Source organism: Adiantum capillus-veneris, chromosome 14 (assembly GCF_014529385.1).
Source record: "Adiantum capillus-veneris isolate H3 chromosome 14, ASM1452938v2, whole genome shotgun sequence".
Lineage (NCBI taxonomy): Eukaryota > Viridiplantae > Streptophyta > Polypodiopsida > Polypodiales > Pteridaceae > Adiantum > Adiantum capillus-veneris.
In genome coordinates this window covers 97,105,150-97,124,021 of record NC_140944.1, presented here as the reverse complement: position 1 = coordinate 97,124,021, position 18,872 = coordinate 97,105,150, and the positions used below count along the sequence as shown (strand labels likewise).

The following is an 18,872-nucleotide window of genomic DNA, read 5'->3' as shown; positions in this document are numbered from 1 at the left end:
CACATCACTCCTTCACTGCTCCATGCATCCACAAGCATCCAATCCTCTTCAAATTGAGCACGATCATGCTCACCATCTTGTTCAATAGATGAATCATCCATATCGTCACCTGCCTCGAACCTATCTGGCATACCTTCCCAACCATAGAAGATGGAAATCTCCTCCAAGAACTCCTATACCTGTTGAATAGCCCACTGCATATCCATAAGCATACTCATCACCTGTGAAGCACATACCACTTTTATAAGCTTGTCCATAGCCATAGCATGTGGCTCTTCACTTGGCACAATCGGCAACACCTACTCTTCGATCAAAGGCTTCATCAGCTTCATCTTCTCTTCCATACCTATAGCAACCTTAAGCTGCTACAAACGGAAGACGTAGTGTCCCTGCAAAATACCTCGAATAGCATGATGGAAACAACAAAACACCGCAAATATGCATACCTGACAAAGCCTGTGAGCATATAATCAAATCGTACTCGAACAGAGAGAGACAGAGAGCGGGAGAGAGCGAAAGAACATGTGCAGGCGCACCTCCTAGAGTGGAGTGCTACACCGGCACGTGAAGAGAGAAGAGAGGAGAGGAGAGAAGAATAGATAGACACTGGGTGCAATCTCCCCCCCGTGCAAGAGTCCATTTCCCTCTTGCACGTATTTGTTATATAGATTTCTTGAATGGTCAAATTGGTTACAAACTGGCCGGCCGGTCATTAATGGCCAAAGCTCATAAAAGAGCACTTGAATAATAAAATGTACATGATATACATATCCATTCGCATAGGCCAAGCTGGGTCTAGTCTTTTCCACCTGTCAGCTGCAATAAATAACAAAATATCAATTCTATAACATACCTGTCCGTTGGAAAGCAACTGTCCTCAGTTGCGAAGATAAAAATCTGCAAACAATACTTGTCAAAAACAATGATTAGAAATTTGTATCAAATAGTAAAGAAAATCCATAAAATTAGACAACATTGCTTATGCCTGGCGTCATCCACATACTACCTATTCTAGTGTCCCATACCACTAGAATAAGCAGTATATGTCATACCGTGATGAATCAGGATATCATTGGTCACACTCATCATCAATCCCATTATGTCAAATCTCATCACATAAACACTGCCATAATAATCACCAGATACCAATTCCCAATCCAATTCCAATTCCACAGTATAAGTCCAAATCCAAATCACTTTCATTATGTACCCGGGTAACAAAATCATACCAGTTGCAGTGGTGGCCAGCCACTGCAGCATGATTTCGTGATCGGTGTTGCCTCAACTGGCGAATCTACACCAATAAGATGTGCTGCCTAGATCGGCGAATCTGCACTAATGCTGCATATATCGGCGGATCTGCATTTACCATTGTGACTTTGCAATTTGTCAGTGTGCTGCCTAAATCGGCGGATCTGCACAGATAATTGGTGTTGCCTAAATCGGCGAATCTACACCAAGGTGAGCATTTACACACTACCTAAATTGGCGGATCTGTGTGCATGTGACCAATGGACTAGACAAGACATAAAAAGACAAAACATTTACTACCTGTGTGACACCACGTTGGAGTATAGTTGAGTAACATAGTACTTACAATTTTTTTTGTTCACTAACTCAAAGCACCACAGCTTATATGAGTAGCTGCATAGTTGAATATCAAATCCTCTCAATAGAAATTACACAAGGCATAACTTTACCGATGGGTAATGGCACCCGCTATAAGAGAATATATATATATACACAAAAGATTCTTTTTTTTGGGTGGAAATTGGCCAATGTTTTTATTCTTATTTAAAACTGCTTGAGTTGGTCTCCCTAAATATATGTATCAAGAAAACAATTGATAAAGAAATGGAGAGGGTAAGTATTCGCATAGTAGTATATCAAGCGAGTGCGTTAGAGGGGAGATGGATCATAATAACAAGATCTTAAGACAAATGATATCAGTAGATACTTTTTGGAAGTGACTCGTTAAAGGGAATCAAAATGAAATAGAGAACATTGAGAAATTACGTACCTAGGGGTGGTTCAAGGAAATGGCGAGGAGTCAAATTGTCGAATTCTAAACAAGTACTTTTAAAGGGAAGGTTAGTAGAAAAAGCATCATTTGGTTAATGTCAGTCAAGATAAACAACTGGATTTTATAACAAAATTTATAGACTAAACCAAAATACAAATGTTAAGCCACTTTCAATGCAATTATGATTAATATAAATTTCACAACTGGGTAGTGCGCATAAAGTTTAGATCGTACAACATTGTATAACTGCAAGTTGTGAAGGAAGCATGCAAAAATTATTGACTGAAGATGAGTATCAATGTTACAAAGGTTGTAAAAACGAGTAAATGTTTCTATACGAATGCGTTATATACTTGTGCAAAATAGTCACAATTTTTTATCATTCTTAATATACATTAATAGTGTTTTATTTAGAAGACTTGTGGAAGGCTTCTATGTCACTAATGAATACATACAACATTTTGAGATGTCTATAGCGAGGTGCTAGTCTTGCTAATGGATCAAACATACAGCTCTTGTTGTGAAGGTAACGTGACTTACATTTATATTTGGAGGTGCTGGAAGGCATGTAACATGTTGCAAGCAGGTGTATATACCCATTGAGTTGTTTCTTAACACAAAAAGAAAGAAAATGGAAGTTGTTCCTACGTTGAAGACTAAGTGCTAGTATGTATAACGGAAGAGGAGGGGGAGGGAATACTAGCAGAGGCCAGGATTTGCCAATTGTGTCAAAAAGAGCCAAAGATAGAGTTGCATATGTCAATGTCCAGTATATTATGAGATATGAGGCCACTTTCATTGTTCATTTAGTCAGGATCAAAGATTCCTCGGGTTGTTTTCGCTAGAGTTGGACAAACACTAGGAGAGTCGCTTGAGGAGATGAGACAATGAGAGAAATTTACAGAGGGAGATCATTGACTTCTTTAGAGCAGAGACTCGGCAGTTAGATGAACAAGCTTCATAGCCGACTTCAGAGTCCGGCAATACCAAAGGTATATTGATTATCGATAGAGTCATTAAGCTTGGAAGAGCTAGACGGTAATGTTTTATACGAGGGCCACCATGACATTGATGGAGGCGGTTATTGACCCGTTATTTACAACATGCTTCATGAACCAATGCGCCGTAATTTTACGTCAATTTATTTTGTATCCAAACATTGTATTAGATCCACCAAGATTGTATCGCTTGGATCTCATAGGTCGTTAGCAAGTGATGCTACAAAGCAATTATGTGATTGCCGATGTGATCACTAAAGCAATAGCGAAGAAGACGAACAAGATAGCTGTGAGAGACTAGCCCAATTACAAGCAATTAATTAATGATTTACATAAGGGTATGAGTATGAGGCCACGGTTAGAGAGCCAGGGGCCGGCGTGCATTACCATAATTGATGATGGTCAGAAGATGTTGAGAGCATAATCCATCGATTGTAGCTAGCAATTGATAAGAATACCATCACTAGGGGTGCAAGAAACACAGGTAGGCCCTGCAGCTGATGAGGCATTTGGTGAACCTCCACCACCATTATATCTAGGGCATGCTCACATGGAGAAAATGACCAGCAAAGACTCTACCGCGGTTACTGCAACATGTGGATGGGATGATGTTTTCTGGCAAGAAGTTGGGCTTGAAGATGTTGTTGAAGGAAACTATGCAAAACTTTGGCAAAGTGTTGCATTTCCAGGTTATCCATTAGGGTCTGGCTTGACCTCCACTACTGCAAAGCCAAGAACCTCATTACAATATGGATAGTTGGGCTTGAAACTGTTGTGCACTTCCTAAGGAGCTTGGGTTGCTAGAAGGAACTCCTGTTGGAACGACACTCGTTGATGCTCATGCTGGTGGCATAGGAGTAATGAAAGGGGTGCCTCAAAGCTTGAGGGTGGCAAATTTTGATGAACCTTGGCACAATAGATGGTGCTGGTTTTGGGAAATCTATCTGCCACATGGATGTTTCAAAGAAGAAGATTTTCATTCCTCGTGTATGGGGACCTTACTGGTCAGCTATGATACCTGAATAGTATCATTGAGAATCATTCAGCAGCTCTTAGCTAATCGTGCAGCTGCTCAGAAGGTTTCTGTTTGTGAACTTCTTAACAAAACCTTGGGACCGGGCGCCCTCTATCGAGTTGGTGAGGCTGGTGCATGGCACCTCTAGGAGTTGCAGCTGTGTTTTTACGACAGTAGGAGGTGCTGGGCGGCTCTAATAGGAGAGAGGGTGATGTTGGCTGGTGTGGTTGGTAGTGCTGCACTACAAGGGCCACGTCCAGATGATAGAGGTAGTTATCTTGTTCACTAAAAGTCTCCAGCTATGGGCAGTTCACGGGTGTAAAAGGTGTAGTTGTTATGAGTTTTCGACGGGGGACAAAGAGTGAGAGAGGGATGAACGGGTGGATTGCTCTCAATCCACCCACCACATGCACAACTGAGGGTAGTAGCTTACCGAGAGAGAGAAAAAGAAACCGCTGCATTCATGGTGGGTGGCATGCAGATGAAAGTGCAGGTCTGCCGCCCCTTTTTTGGTTTGAAAATATGCATGACGGTTGGGTGGTGCGCAGCCCATTGTTGGATTCCGTCAACTGACGAGAGGGAGAGAGAGAAAATGTTCGATGTCTGCATGATAACAAGAGGGAGAGAGATACTGTCATACGGTAGTTGTGGGTTGAATGGTTAGGGGTGATCGGTTGCCTGCATGGAGTTAGGTGGTTGAGCCGAAAGAGAGAGAGAGAGAGAGAGAGAGAGAGAGAGAGAGAGAGAGAGAGAGAGAGAGAGAGAGAGAGAGAGAGAGAGAGAGAGAGAGAGAGAGAGAGAGAGAGAGAGAGAGAGAGAGAGAGAGAGAGAGAGAGTTTGATTGGTCAAGAATAGCTCATGCGTTATCAGAAGGGGCGGGTTGTTGGTGGTCGCATGCTGGCCCGTTGGATTTTGGTTGGTGGTCTTCGCCCTGTGTGTCCCTCGGGCTACCCTGTGGGCTCCGCTTTGCTCTTGTCGGCCACTCATCATAGGAGGGTAGGTATGCTCCTGCTCGTGCCTGCTGCAGGGGTTGCCAGGTCCCTGGCTGAGGTGGCATCATACTATTTGGGTGGCATGCCATGCAGGGGAGAATATGGGGTAGGGTGCCGTGGGTTGCTGCTAGTTCTCGTTTTCGAGCGTAGCTGCCGTCATAATTTTCGCAAGCCTTATGTCTGGCCTTACACTAGGTCTCTAGGCCTCATGTCCCTGGGCCTTGTCTCCCTGGAAATTCTTCTCAATTCCGAATCAAAGAGAGACCAAAAATACGCAGTCTAGATGATAGTGTGTCATATTAAGAGCGCACCGGTGTATGCGTGTGAGGGTCATGGGTGGGCAGCGCCATCATGCCCTTATGGTATCTACCCCGCCATTTTCACGGAGCTTCGAGGGATCTAATGTTATGCAGAAAGTGTTAGTCGGTCGCATTTGCATGCATGTGCCGCTTCATGTTAAGTGACTCGTTTTTTTTTATAAAAAAAAATGCTTGAAACTCCATAGCACAAATGGTCGTGCCCCTGTGTTGTACAGGGAGATATGGGTTCAAATCTCATTGGGGTTAACATATGCACAAACATAAATAATGTCACTGAAAAAAAAATTGGTCAATTTTCCATGTTGTAGTTGATAGTCCAACAAGATTGTACTCATAAACTTGCTATGTAACTAAACTTCAGCGCTTTACTTAGCTTCGCATGCGTAGTATCCTGCAGGTTGTGTGTCTACTCTTCATGTCGCATGCCTCCTTGTCGCCATACCCAACAAGGCTTCTCGTCTTCATGTTACTTTGTGTAGGTAGACTTCTCGGTGTGAGGTTGATTGGAGCGTAGCCAGGGCTGTGATACCACTGCTACAAACGGAAGACGTAGTGTCCCTGCAAAATACCTCGACTAGCATGATGGAAACAACAAAACACCGCAAATATGCATACCTGACAAAGCCTATGAGCATATAATCAAATCGTACTCGAACAGAGAGAGACAGAGAGCGGGAGAGAGCGAAAGAACATGTGCAGGCGCACCTCCTAGAGTGGAGTGCTACACCGGCACGTGAAGAGAGAAGAGAGGAGAGGAGAGAAGAATAGATAGACACTGGGTGCAATCTCCCCCCGTGCAAGAGTCCATTTCCCTCTTGCACGTATTTGTTATATAGATTTCTTGAATGGTCAAATTGGTTACAAACTGGCCGGCCGGTCATAAATGGCCAAAGCTCATAAAAGAGCACTTGAATAATAAAATGTACATGATATACATATCCATTCGCATAGGCCAAGCTGGGTCTAGTCTTTTCCACCTGTCAGCTGCAATAAATAACAAAATATCAATTCTATAACATAAGCACCTCCTCTTCAGGACCATCCAAAAAAGTAGAGCCATACGGCTCCACTAACTCCTCTCGTACGTCATCTTCATGAAGGAATTCTTTTAATACAGGCTCTATTGCCATATTTTTGGACAAAAAATAAGGAAGCTCACCCGATACCATTTCATCCTGGAGCATAGCATCAACAGACTCCTCCTCCTTGTAGGAGTGGACATATCCACTTTGTTCAGCTTCATCACCATCTGTCTCTGCCAAGCTCGAATATGGATCCACTTCTTCTTCATCACAGGGTAGACTGGTCACCTCAGCAGCACTCTTCTTGAAAAATCCTCGTACTTGTTGCACCACTATAGCATACTTGATGGCTACCTTTAGGAGCATAGATACCAATAGGGTACCGCACAACACTTTTACTTGCATATCCTCTTTTGCAGACTTTTGCTCTTCAATTTTCTCTTCATTTACATTTCCAATCGACATGTCTTCATACACATAGTCATGAATCTTTATTCTTACCAGCTTGACCTAATCGAAATCAGTTTGCTCACCATAGGATGTGAAGTCTTCATACATGCTTTCCTCTTTGCTAGTCTCCCAAAACTCGGAGCTTGTATTATCATCATCCTCGCCATAGGTTGACTCCGTGTCTGCATCTTCATCCTCTTTCTGCTCCATGAAAAGGTAGCCATCGCCTTGACACTCTTTGTCCACTTTTGAGCTTTTGGTAAATGGCAACTTGACTGCCATCTACTACGTTTTCATGCACAATCTCAGTAAGAACATACTCCTTTACCTCTTTATGCTGCTCTGCAAACCCAACATCTACTACCTCTTTAGCACACTGACTCTCTTCGACAAGAGGCTTATCCTCATCGAGAGGCTCGTCCACCACTAGCATAGGCACATCATAAACTGGAAATCTCCAAGGAACATAACCAACCATAGGCCTTACCTCAACAGGTTCCGCACTTCGAACAATTGGCTCCTCCTTCGGTTGAACCATAGGATACTCTGCAATCATCGCAACAGGCTTCAGCAAGCCCAGTTCTAGCTTCCACTTCACTTTTTTGCTCTTCACTTTGGCCAAATAGACCATATCTTCAGAGGTATCGGCTCCACACTCCACCTTTTCCTTGATCTTTGGATGCAAGCACTCAAGAAACTTTGACAACTTCAGGTATAGGTTGCCTTTGACCCCAGTAGCAATCTCCAATTCCTTCCAATATGCTTCAAATTTCTTGAGAAAAATGGAAAAGTCTTTACTTACATCCTGACATACCGTCCTCAACCTAGCATTGTCTTCTTCAGGAGAGATCGTTTTCCGAAAGTGCTTCAAAAAATGCATTCATAGCTCTCGCCATGAACTTTGATCACCATCACCTAGACCATTGAACCATGTCTTTGCTTGTCCTTGCAGCAAACGGTACCATCTGCAGCTTTTTCGCATCTATCAATCTACACATTGACATCATCCACAATTCAAAATTTGCTGCCCAATCCTTTGGATCTTCAATACCTGTGAAAACGGGACCAATGCTTGGCTTCGCCATCTCGATCAATTTTCAACTGCACTCTTTACTTTGACCATTTGCCAATCGTTTAGCGGCTTCAAACTTTGCTTTCATCTTCTACCAAGGAGCATCAGATAGCTCCTCAGTGGGGGCACCACTTATGGAAAGGGGGAAGAGGGAACACACCTAGCACACACAATGTTTGCCTCTCTATGGCCCAGGGATTCCGCTTCACCCCTATCTACACAGAATCTTACACACAGACACACATTTTTCTCAAACTAACTCGAAAGTACACCCAAATCAATGCGAACACACTCGCGCAGACCACAATCTACCTCACACCCATAAACACATCAATTTCTTGTTTCCCTTGCACACAATCACCTCTCTCTCTCTCTCTCTCTCTCTCTCTCTCTCTCTCTCTCTCTCTTTGTCCTTGCACATCACACCTTCGAGGGGCACCACGCAACACACCCGGAAACACCGCGCAACAGAGCAGAAGAGAAGAGAGGGGAGGGGGAACAACACCAAAGCAACACAAACAGAGCTTCCTTATTCTTCAAGTAATGGGCTATGGTGGGGCATACAACCATCAAAGCTCTCTCCCTCTTTGTTCTGTCTGTCGCCCTCCTTAACATAGCAGAGCACAAAAAGTTAAATATCTGCAAATCGGTGCAGAATTTGCCTATGTGCATGAGACGCAAAAATGCTCAAAACGCCCTTTTTCTTCTCCCTAGCCACTAGTTTTTACAAAAAACGAGTTTTGCAAAAATTGTACAGACTAAGACTTTTCGGCCTCCCTCATGCAGAGATGTGAAGTCTCTGACACACTTTCCTTTCTTCCACTGACCACATGTCTTCCTCTACCCAAGTTGCATTGAATGTCCTAAGATCCTTTTTCCATGTCAAAACCTTTTCTTCAAGCATCGAATCTCCATGCTCAAGCCTTCATAACCACATAAAACATACCCTTTCTGGATCTCCCTGCTTGTAATGGGCCTTTATATCTGGTTTATCACCCATGTCTGCACCTGTAAACATACACATCACTGCATGTGCCCTTTGCTAGGGTCGACACACTTTGGCTGCACCAACGTCTAGAAAAACATGTGTGGTAGAGGCCTAAGGCATAGGCGAAAAGTACTTATCACTACAAGTTTTAGACTTTTTACGTATGCTTGAGTAGGAAAATCCCAACAAGGCTTAAATATTTGCAATAGGAAAAACGTGCAATTTCACATACAAAAAGTTGACTTTCCAATCCCTTTTGATAAATTCAACTTTTACACGAAATTTTTTTCTCTCAGCATTGGGAAAAACACATCTATATTGTGGTGTGTGTGGGTGTGTAGCCGAACATGGAGTGGTGTGAACCTCTTATTTATGTGCCAAGAAGGTTATGCCATGTTGTTGTAATGCTTGTGATATATATATAAGGACCTCTTGCGGAAGGAGCAAGCCTAGTTCACTATATTCTTGAGCACTTCACATTGGTGGAGGAGACGGGCACGTTTCTGTTCCTTTTCCTAGCCCTTGAGGTTTCTTGTCACTCTTGTATCTCTGCTTCATGACAACAGTGATGGCAATATTGTATGATCCTGGCTAGCGAGATTCATTCCTAGATTTAAGAGACCATTCTTCCTTCAAGCAATGCATTCTGGTTCCTTGCCTTTGCTGGCCATAGTCTCTCTAGCCCTTGCCCTATTTTCAGAATCCGCAATCGCAACACAACCACACTCAATATCTACTCCATTGATGTTGGACACACCATCCCCATATGCCTTCCTTGGCCTCCATGCTTTTCACGTCATGAAGGTCTCACCAACGTCTCTCATTCATCATCACTCAAGCTTGTCATCATACCTACATGACGCCATGTTGCGGCCCTAGTTGGCCATCATCTTGTACAATCTTCTCAGAACCTGTCTAAGCTGGCAATAGGCTACCAGATTAGCGACTCTTGCTAATTTTGCACTATGCCTCAATTAACATCAACCCAATCTAGAGTTTCCATGCATGTGCATGGCCTAGTCGCTTTGCAAGTGATGAGCGACATAACATCAATTTGCTTTTGACTAGCATCTAGTGATTCAGAGTTCTTGCATCCATGGTGACCAGCATCTAGCGATTCCAGCCCCTCGCACTAGCTGCTTGTCAAGTAATTCTACAGCTTGATTCAGACGTTCACAGATCTTGTTTACTTGTTGTCATCACTAAAAACTCCTTTCTATGACTACATTTCATCCTCGATGCTATCGCTTCTTTTTTTATTCTCAGTCTTAAAGTCGATGCTTCTCTGATTGTCTTTTAGCTCAGTGATGTTGCAGCCTTTTTGGCCACTCTCAATGATGTTATAGCCCTGCTCTTACTATTTCGATTTGTCTTGGACTTCGTTGTTGCGATCACAAATAGCCCCCACCTGTCAAGTCCCCTCTACATTAATTGGAATTCTAATGTCTGTTGCCCTTTGCTGCTCCAACATGTTGGAAAGGGGGACTCGGAGGAACACACCCAGCACATAGATAACTCGCCTCTCTATAGCTCAGTGTTTGTTCGTTACATTGGCTCGCCTTTGAGCATACCCGGCTACACACACTCAAAACATAACCACCTCAGCACCGCTCACTCAACACCACATCATTACCCATATCCATACCCATTGATGCACACACTCACCAGTCTTTAAACACACCCACACCAAGATAATTCAATCTCTCTCTCCCTCTCTCTTTGCACACACGTTGTCAAGCGTTTTTCGAATGGGCAAGAGGCTTGTGAGATGGCCTCTTGTACGTAGGCATGCATAGCCTGTTGCACTTGGGAAGTGGTTGGTAAAGGTCGATGTAGAAAGGTTTGGTTTGTCTTGTCTGTTTGCTGATGTTTTTGGTCTGAACGGATATCATATGTATTGTTATTTGGAGGTTCTCCTTCGAAGCTATGTTGAAGAATTTTTGGGATGTGCGAGCTCGATGCAGTTGGTGAGTCTGAGCTTGTGTGAGTTTCGTTGAGAGGTTTTGTATTGCATGCTTGGACTCACTTTACTATTGCATGCTAATGTATCTACAAGCAAAGGTAGAGGGTTAAATGAAGAAAGCGTTTTTGATAACTACGGGAGAGCTGTGATCGAGTAGTGGGAGGTCGTTTTTGGAAAGGGGAGTGGTGGCGAGCAGAGAGAGAGAGAGAGGGAGGCTGAGAGTGCCAGCTTGGGGGAAACAAGGACGCATATGTTTTGGCTGGAGTACTATCATTCAGCCTATGCAAGGGGGGAGAATTTCGAAAGGGGAGAATCCGCAGAAAATAGAGAGTGCCGATTGTTTTTTTGTCTGTGTGATTCAGAATTAGGCACTCAGGAGCTGCTCGATGAGTGTTGGCAGAAAGGAGAAAGAGTGCAGGGATTATGTAGCTCTTTCTGAGGTCATGTAAATCAGCTTGTGCTTGACTTAAGGCATACTCTTTGAGCGTGAATTTCAGCAAGATATTCAGGTATTCAGAAAGCAGTGTTTGTTCTTGGGGCGTGAATGCTTGTGAGCAGAGCATGAGCTCATTTGCACACACACAGGATCAGTTTATAGATCATGTTCATCTCTTCTGGGATTTGCATTCATAGCCTATATAGGTGGGAAATTTCGTTAATTGGGCTGCTCTTTGAAGCTGTTAATAAGCAGGAAATCATGCTTTGTAGGACTACAGATCAGCCCTCTTGAAGTTTATAGCAGGAGCCGTACATATGTTCTTGGGGTGCACGACATGCTATGGCTGACTATGTATATATGGAGTTTGTTATCTTGTTTATGTGTTGAGTCGGGCAGTTATACAGCCGGCAAGAGTTGTTGTTGCATGTAGAGTGTTCTCAAACTGCAAGGGAGGCTAAGCTATAGAGGTGCCCCGCATTTGCTTTCCCTTGTAGGAGGTACACACAAAAAACCCAGAGCCAATGCTACCACGGGCATGTTGCACAAGAAGAGATGGACGAGAAGATGATAGCCGAACAATCAAAACCGGCTGTACACACAAATTGGATCATAAAAACAATGACGGTAATCATAAAAACAAATTGGATAAAACAATGACGAACTCTTCACAAGCCGTCACCTCTCATGGCTTCCTCTCAAGCCGTCCCAGCTTCACTCTCTACAACCCGCCACCTCTCATGGCTTCCTATCATGCCATGCAGCCCTCGCGGCTCTCTCCATGCAGCGCTATCTTATTGGGTGGCAGCTCCTCTCTGTCATGCCGACCTCTTCAACTGCATGTCCACCTGGAGACACTTTCTATTCTCTTTATATTACGTCAACTTTATATTCTCTTTCTTTTAAATTTTGGTTGCCATTTAACTTTAAGTCATTAAATGACCATTCCCCGCCGTCAAGGTCCAGGGGAGCCGGGCCAAGCACTGGTCTCTGACCACAGCCTTGCATCGCGAGACACAATCCTGCAGCCCTACAGCCCTGCAACACAACTACAGTCGGTTATCCCGCATACTGAGGTGTCGTACATTCCTGCAACGCAGCTAGTCAGTTATTCTTCACGCTAGTTATTCTTCACGCTGAGCTGGTGTACAATCATTGGCAATCATTGCCATTGGGATTATGAGTGCTGATGTGTCTCACATCCGACGGGCATCGGCAAAAATTACTATATGGAATCGCTACTAGACAAACGGCTCAAATGGACTCTCCGACGACCCTGGACCTTGACGGTTGCGTCAAGCTCCCCACACCGAAGCATTATTAAAAACCATGTGGCCAATGCTTCAAACCACTCCCAACAGTGAACGAGAAAACCCCATGATCACGGTTTTTGGATAATGATATTATTGCAAGAAAGAACATGACCGCCGCAATCGCTTTCGGCTTCAAACACAATGTGACATCCAATTGACGAGCGGCAAAGCCTTCCTCTAAAGCATATAAGAACTCTGAACTTGATGACCTAGATTACCAATCCAGCATATACTTTCTCCCCAAAGCTCCAAATGTGAAGCGGTCTGAACCGTCGAGCAGAGCCGAGGCTACAAAAAACCTAGCAAGCCTTGCATTTTAGGCAGCTTGAAGCATTTTGACCAATAGATCTCCAACATCATGGCTTGACCTGTAAAATCTCACATATGGAATACATATCACAAGCACCAACTCAAAATTACACCTACCATGTGTCCAAGCACCATGTCATTACCCTGCGAGTTTTCCCATCATTGCTTGTGGCTTCTCCATGGGTCAACACAAAATGGGTGCACCAGCATTGCCCACCTCCATGTTGAACATTCATTTTGAATCGATGCATTATTTCGATAGGATATGAGTACAAAAGAAAAAGCTATATTATAGTATGTACATAGATATTAGCAATAGGTAGAGAGATACTTCAGCAGGCTATTCAAGCCCTCCAGATCAAATGGAAAGCTATACGCTCTCCCAAAGGGGATGTAAATTCCGCTTGGATCAAATTGATGGTTTTGGGTACAACCATCCATCTGTAAAACATGCATAGTCAACTTCTTTCTTGCACCTGTAAACCCAAGGAGAAACCTCTCTTGGAGCTTTCCATAGCATAAACCTGTCAACCTGTATCCATATGCCTTCCTGGTACACAAAATGAACCTATACATCAACATGTGAAGCACCTGCACCATATACAATCATCTCCTCACCTGCTAGAGAGATCTTCATAGTAGACCCCTCATCAAAAAAACTTTGCAAACTGTGTAAAGCCGCCTGTAAAGAAACTTTCAAAAGCATGTCCATCAATAGCATAACACCCACCTTTGGTAACCTCTTTTCCACTACCATTGCTTCCTGCATAACCAAGCCTACATGTTTCTCATGCACATACTCACCTATAGGTTCTTCAAATGGCGCACATTCTCTCATTGACTTGCCATGCAAGTCTTTGTCTACCATAGCCGTAAATGCTCCGTCATCAATCACTTCAAGAGAGAGAAAATCGGATTGCTCAGCCATCGGCTTGTGAAGGTCATCTTTCTCTTCAAGGACCTCTTCTACTACCAAATCATCTGCTAAACAAAAGAGAAAGCCATGATCTATTACCTTGTTCTCTGGTATGTCGATATCGTCCACAACTTCTAGAATGTGTTGCTGCTCTTCAACATGATCAGTGGGGCAGGATGCCCAACCCCCTGGTTACCTTTTTCCCACAGAGCTTTGATCATCACTTTGCCAACATCTTCAAGCTTTCTTAGTGAGCTTTCCACATCTTCATCTGACTCTTCATGCGTACACACTTTGAACAAGACTGGATGCTTGATAACAAGATTAAAAGACTCTTGTACAACATCATACCAAACTAGAGGTACGAATTGAAAAGGAGAACCAAAATGGCTTAGCAACCGTGAAGCAACCACCTCTTTCTCTTCTTTGGCTTCATGGCATGCAGCAACTCCGTTGTCGAGCTACATCCATAGTCTGTCGACTTCAAAAAACCCATCTCCAGCTTCCTTGTTGCTTTCTTGCTCTTCATCTCCTTTTCCAAGTAGACCATTTGAGCATAGTCCTCTGCACCAGCAAACTCAACCTTCTCTTTGATTGTTGGATGAAAGTACGCTAGAAATCGCTCTTGCTTGAAAAGTTTCCCATTTTGTACACATGTAGCAACAGCTATCCTCTCCCACATAGACTCAAACTTATCCAAAAATAAAGCAAAATCTTCACTTCCATCCTGCTTCAGGAGGCTCAACTGTGCATCCAGGTCCGATGAAGAAACCCTCTTTTGAAAAGATTCAACAAACTGCTTTTGAATCTTGTGTAACAACTGTCAATCTGCAACCTTCAATCCTTCAAACCAAGCTTTGGCTTGTCCTTGTAGTACGAACGATAGCACCTTCAACTTTGCTTCTTTTTATGGATTCCAATCTGCAATAGGTAGAGCTCTAGATTGGAAAACCAATCTGTAGTCTCTTCATCTCTAGCAAGCACCAATTTGATATCAGGCATCATCTTCAAGCTTTAAAACTTCACTGAGGAGCAATCAAGAGATCCTCAATGGGGGTACCACTGATGGAAAGAGGGAACACACCCAGCACACAGATAACTTGTCTCTCTATAGCCCCTCTATAGCCCAGGGTTTGTCCGACACCCCTATCCACACAGAATCACACTCAAAACATAACCACCTCAGCATCGCTCACTCAAATGACAATAGCACATCATTACCCGTATTCATACCCATTGATGCACACACTCACCAGTCTGTAAACATGTCCACACCAAGCTAACCCAATCTCTCTCTCCCTCTCTCTTTGCACACACATACACACAAAAAACCCAAAGCCAACACTACCATGGACACGTTTCACAAGATGAGATGGACGAGAAGATGATAGACGAACAATCAAAATCGGATCTACATAGGAATTGCATCATAAAAAACCATGGATACAATAATGATGTATACCTTAAACATCCACACTTCCAACACCATGCACTCATGACAAACTGCCTGACAACTTCTCAGATGCATTTACAGAAATCCGCCATCGTCACAAACTTCAATTAACTCTCACAGACATACTCTGCAGAAAATCACTGCTTCATCTATGTATTCTTGCTATGCTCGAACACCCTTTCTTTACATAAAAGCATCACATCCCTTCACTAAGATCCAAAAGACACGTTATCCTATTAAGGTCCATTACATAACTTAAAACCCAAAAAGACTAATCTGCCATGGTGCAACCTTAACACTTGGCATAGCCCTGTAGCTTGCACCATAGGCTGACCTCGGACCCACTGTCCCTTGATCCGCCTTCAGCCACTCTGCTATTCTTGATTTACTCCTAGCTTTTGCGCGTCAACTACAACATCTCTCACAGGTGACTCCCCAGCAAACGATGACATGCACAATGAGGACTGAACCCTCTGCAACTACATCCATACCACCCTTAGGAATTTCCTGCAAAACTGAGCACCTTGTGCTCCCAATTGGACTTCAGACTATTGCATTATCAACTACTTCCGGATTGCCTCAAGCAGCAGCTCTAATTAAGCATTACGAGCTCGCAGATCCACATTCTGTTCTCGAACCTTGTACTCCCCATCAGCTTCAAACCATGATTTGTATTTGTGAATCGGTTTTGCCATATGCTCCTGAAAGAGCCGCCTACTTGATGCCATAACTGTCAAACACTTCCCTCTTTAGAGTGTCCACAACTCTTACCGTCAATGTTAGACACGCCTGTTATCGAAGGGAAAAGTGGCACCTTCCCAACCGACTGAAATTTCTCATCAATGCATACTGGAGATTTAATCCCTTGACCCATTGCAGCTTTAGACTTATCCCCAAAAGGCATTTCCCAATCCAACTTTCTCCGTTTAGCTTCACTAATGCTCTGCACATACGGACCTTTGATAAAACTAGGCGGTGGTGGAGTTATGGGTACTTGTAGCACATGGGAAAAGGCAGCTTGCAGGTAGGGTGCAAATTTTGTAATAGAAGGAGACATGCGCTTATCTCGTGGCTCTGCCAAATGCAATGTGTCATATATGAATGACGCCCAATCCAACTTTTGGCCCCGCTCAGCATAGTAAATAGGGGCAAATGCTTCATTGGACATGTAGGCTATTTTAGCCAACAAGAAAACCTTATCCAGATACCAGAACAGGTGAATACTACGAAAATTTCTCGTGATTCCACACCATGTAATATGCCCTGCTACCTTCTAGCTGGCCGAACTCCGTCCTCATCACCACGTTTGTCACCTTCTTCATTTTATGCAAAGGATTATGAGAAACCTAAAAGACTTCCGCTACCAACTTTGGGGAAATGTATTTGTCGTCCATGATGTACCCAACGTTTTTCCTAAGGTGGCAAGGCTTTTGTTTTGCACAATCATTTTCTCCCAGAGTGCCCAAGTTAGGCATGCATACGCGTAAAGACCAACCCGGTGTAGCCAAACTTTACTGTCTCAATCATGAACATCAAACTTTTCATCAACTTCCATCTCCTCAAGGCCAACTTCACCTCCTGACTCTGCAGTCTTGCTCTCCTCCATAGTCTGCACGCTCTCCCTACGGAGGCACAAAATCTCTACCATAGCCATCTTCATAGAACACGTCTGCGGCATCTCTTCACCACTAAGCTCTTGCTGTTTAGCGGCCGCGGGATTCCTTAAGCTATCAAAAGACATGGCTTCTGCGATGATGGTGAACTAACGCGCAGTGTCAAAGCTACCTTTGGCTAAAAGCACGGGACACTTACATGCAAAATAATAATGACCTTCTACTTCAAAATGTGTGCTGCCTACTCCATCATGGCCCTTAATTTGAAATTGCGTGATGAGACCCCTCACTTCAAGGGAATCTCTCTTTAAGATATTCTGCCCCACCAACTAATGACACCTTGGATGGCATACCCTCAATAATGTGACAATATACATTTCCGTTGCGATTTATCCTCAAAAAAATTCCCCTTTGAAAAGTTAACATTCCGTAGCACTGACTCACTGCCAGACACTTCACATTCCCCAATATCCTCCAAAGATTCTTCCTTGAACTCTGGCACTGCTTGCACCCATTTCACTGCAATCTCCTCAGCTTTATTCACCATCCATTTTGGAACTTCAGGAATCTTGCCATAAAATTTCTTCAACCTAAAGCCATTGACTGGTTTCAAAACAAGTGTACCAAAAACATCTCTCAATCTGAATGTGCCTTGGCCCAACTCTTCCACAATTTGATAAGGCCCAAAATATCTTAGCTTCAATTTCCCTAGGTGTGGGCCCAATTTTGAATTGTACTACATCACCCAATCACCCTTCTGAAATTTTTTTGAATTTAACCTTCCTTGTCATCCAAGTCTGTCTCCTCTTTTGTCCTATATCCGTTGCATAGGCACTTTGAATCGGATCCTCATCCAACTTCAACAACTCTCTTTGTCTATGCAACACGAAATCCTCAGGGCTTAGCCTATGTTGAACTTCCAACCTCAGACTTGGAATTATATACTCCATGGGAACAACAACCTCAATCAAAAGGTGTCATCCCTGTAGAAACTTTGTATGCTGTACAAAATGACCATAAAGCTGAATACAATTTTTCATCCCAATCCTTTCTATTTTCTGAGACAATCTTCTTCAGGATCCTCACTAGAACCTTGTTGCTACTCTCAGCTTGACCATTTGCCTGCGGATGATATGGGGTTGACTTCTTGTGCAAAATCATATGTTTTGATGTTAACTCTGCAATCACGGAATTTAAAAAATGCACACCCTGTGAAGGGGAGCGGGGAGCACCACAGACGGAGAGTGAGAGATAGAGAAGGAGACACACACACGATGTGGGTGGGGAGACTGTGAAGTGGCAGCTCCCCTTATACAGTATACTCACTATAAGTATAGGGTAACAGTGGGCGGACGCCCATGACCTGGGCGACCGGTCAAGGCACATAGGCCTTAACCCCAACAACCTCCCACTTAAAGGCCAATGTGCCTTTAAGCAAGATCTACTAGTGTACAACTAATAGAAGGTGAGAGATTCGCTCAACCTATGCCCACTGACTCTCGATGAGCTAGTGCATCCGGCTCTACTTATAGACAAACATCCTGGTGCGGAAGCCACACAGAGCTAGCTCCAAGCTCTACAAATAGTCTACAAGAGCTCATGCACTCCTGCAAGTATCGGTCCAATACCTGCAAACCTCCCCTATGCTCTATGCAGAGATCAGTCATCGAACAACTAATCAACCCTGCTGTAAATGCTCCCACTACAGCTGCTATGTTGGGCCTCAAGATCAGCATCTCTTACATAAGGACACCGAACGTTGATGCAACCCTGGGAACCTCTGCCACCTCCAACTCAGAACTCAACTCATGGAAATCCTGTCCCCTATCATAGAGACCATGGCACTCTGACTTCGAGCTCTGGAGTGACTCCTCGTGCCCACCACATATCACATGTGTACCAAGAGTATCCATTTGTCCTGAATCTGCATCAAGCTCTGGCATAAGCATATCAAGAAATGACTCCACAATAGCTGACATCTCAGCATCC

At 43.7% G+C, this 18,872-nt stretch overlaps 1 protein-coding gene across 1 annotated transcript; it reads right to left on the bottom strand.

Annotated features, from left to right (window-relative positions):
* Positions 1 to 16,789: 16,789 nt before the first annotated feature.
* Positions 16,790 to 17,011, bottom strand: LOC147442800 (uncharacterized). Its single transcript, XM_086529850.1, has one exon. It carries the CDS (start codon positions 17,009 to 17,011, stop codon positions 16,790 to 16,792), a length of 222 nt encoding a protein of 73 aa, XP_086385976.1.
* Between the last annotated feature and the right edge of the window lie 1,861 nt (positions 17,012 to 18,872).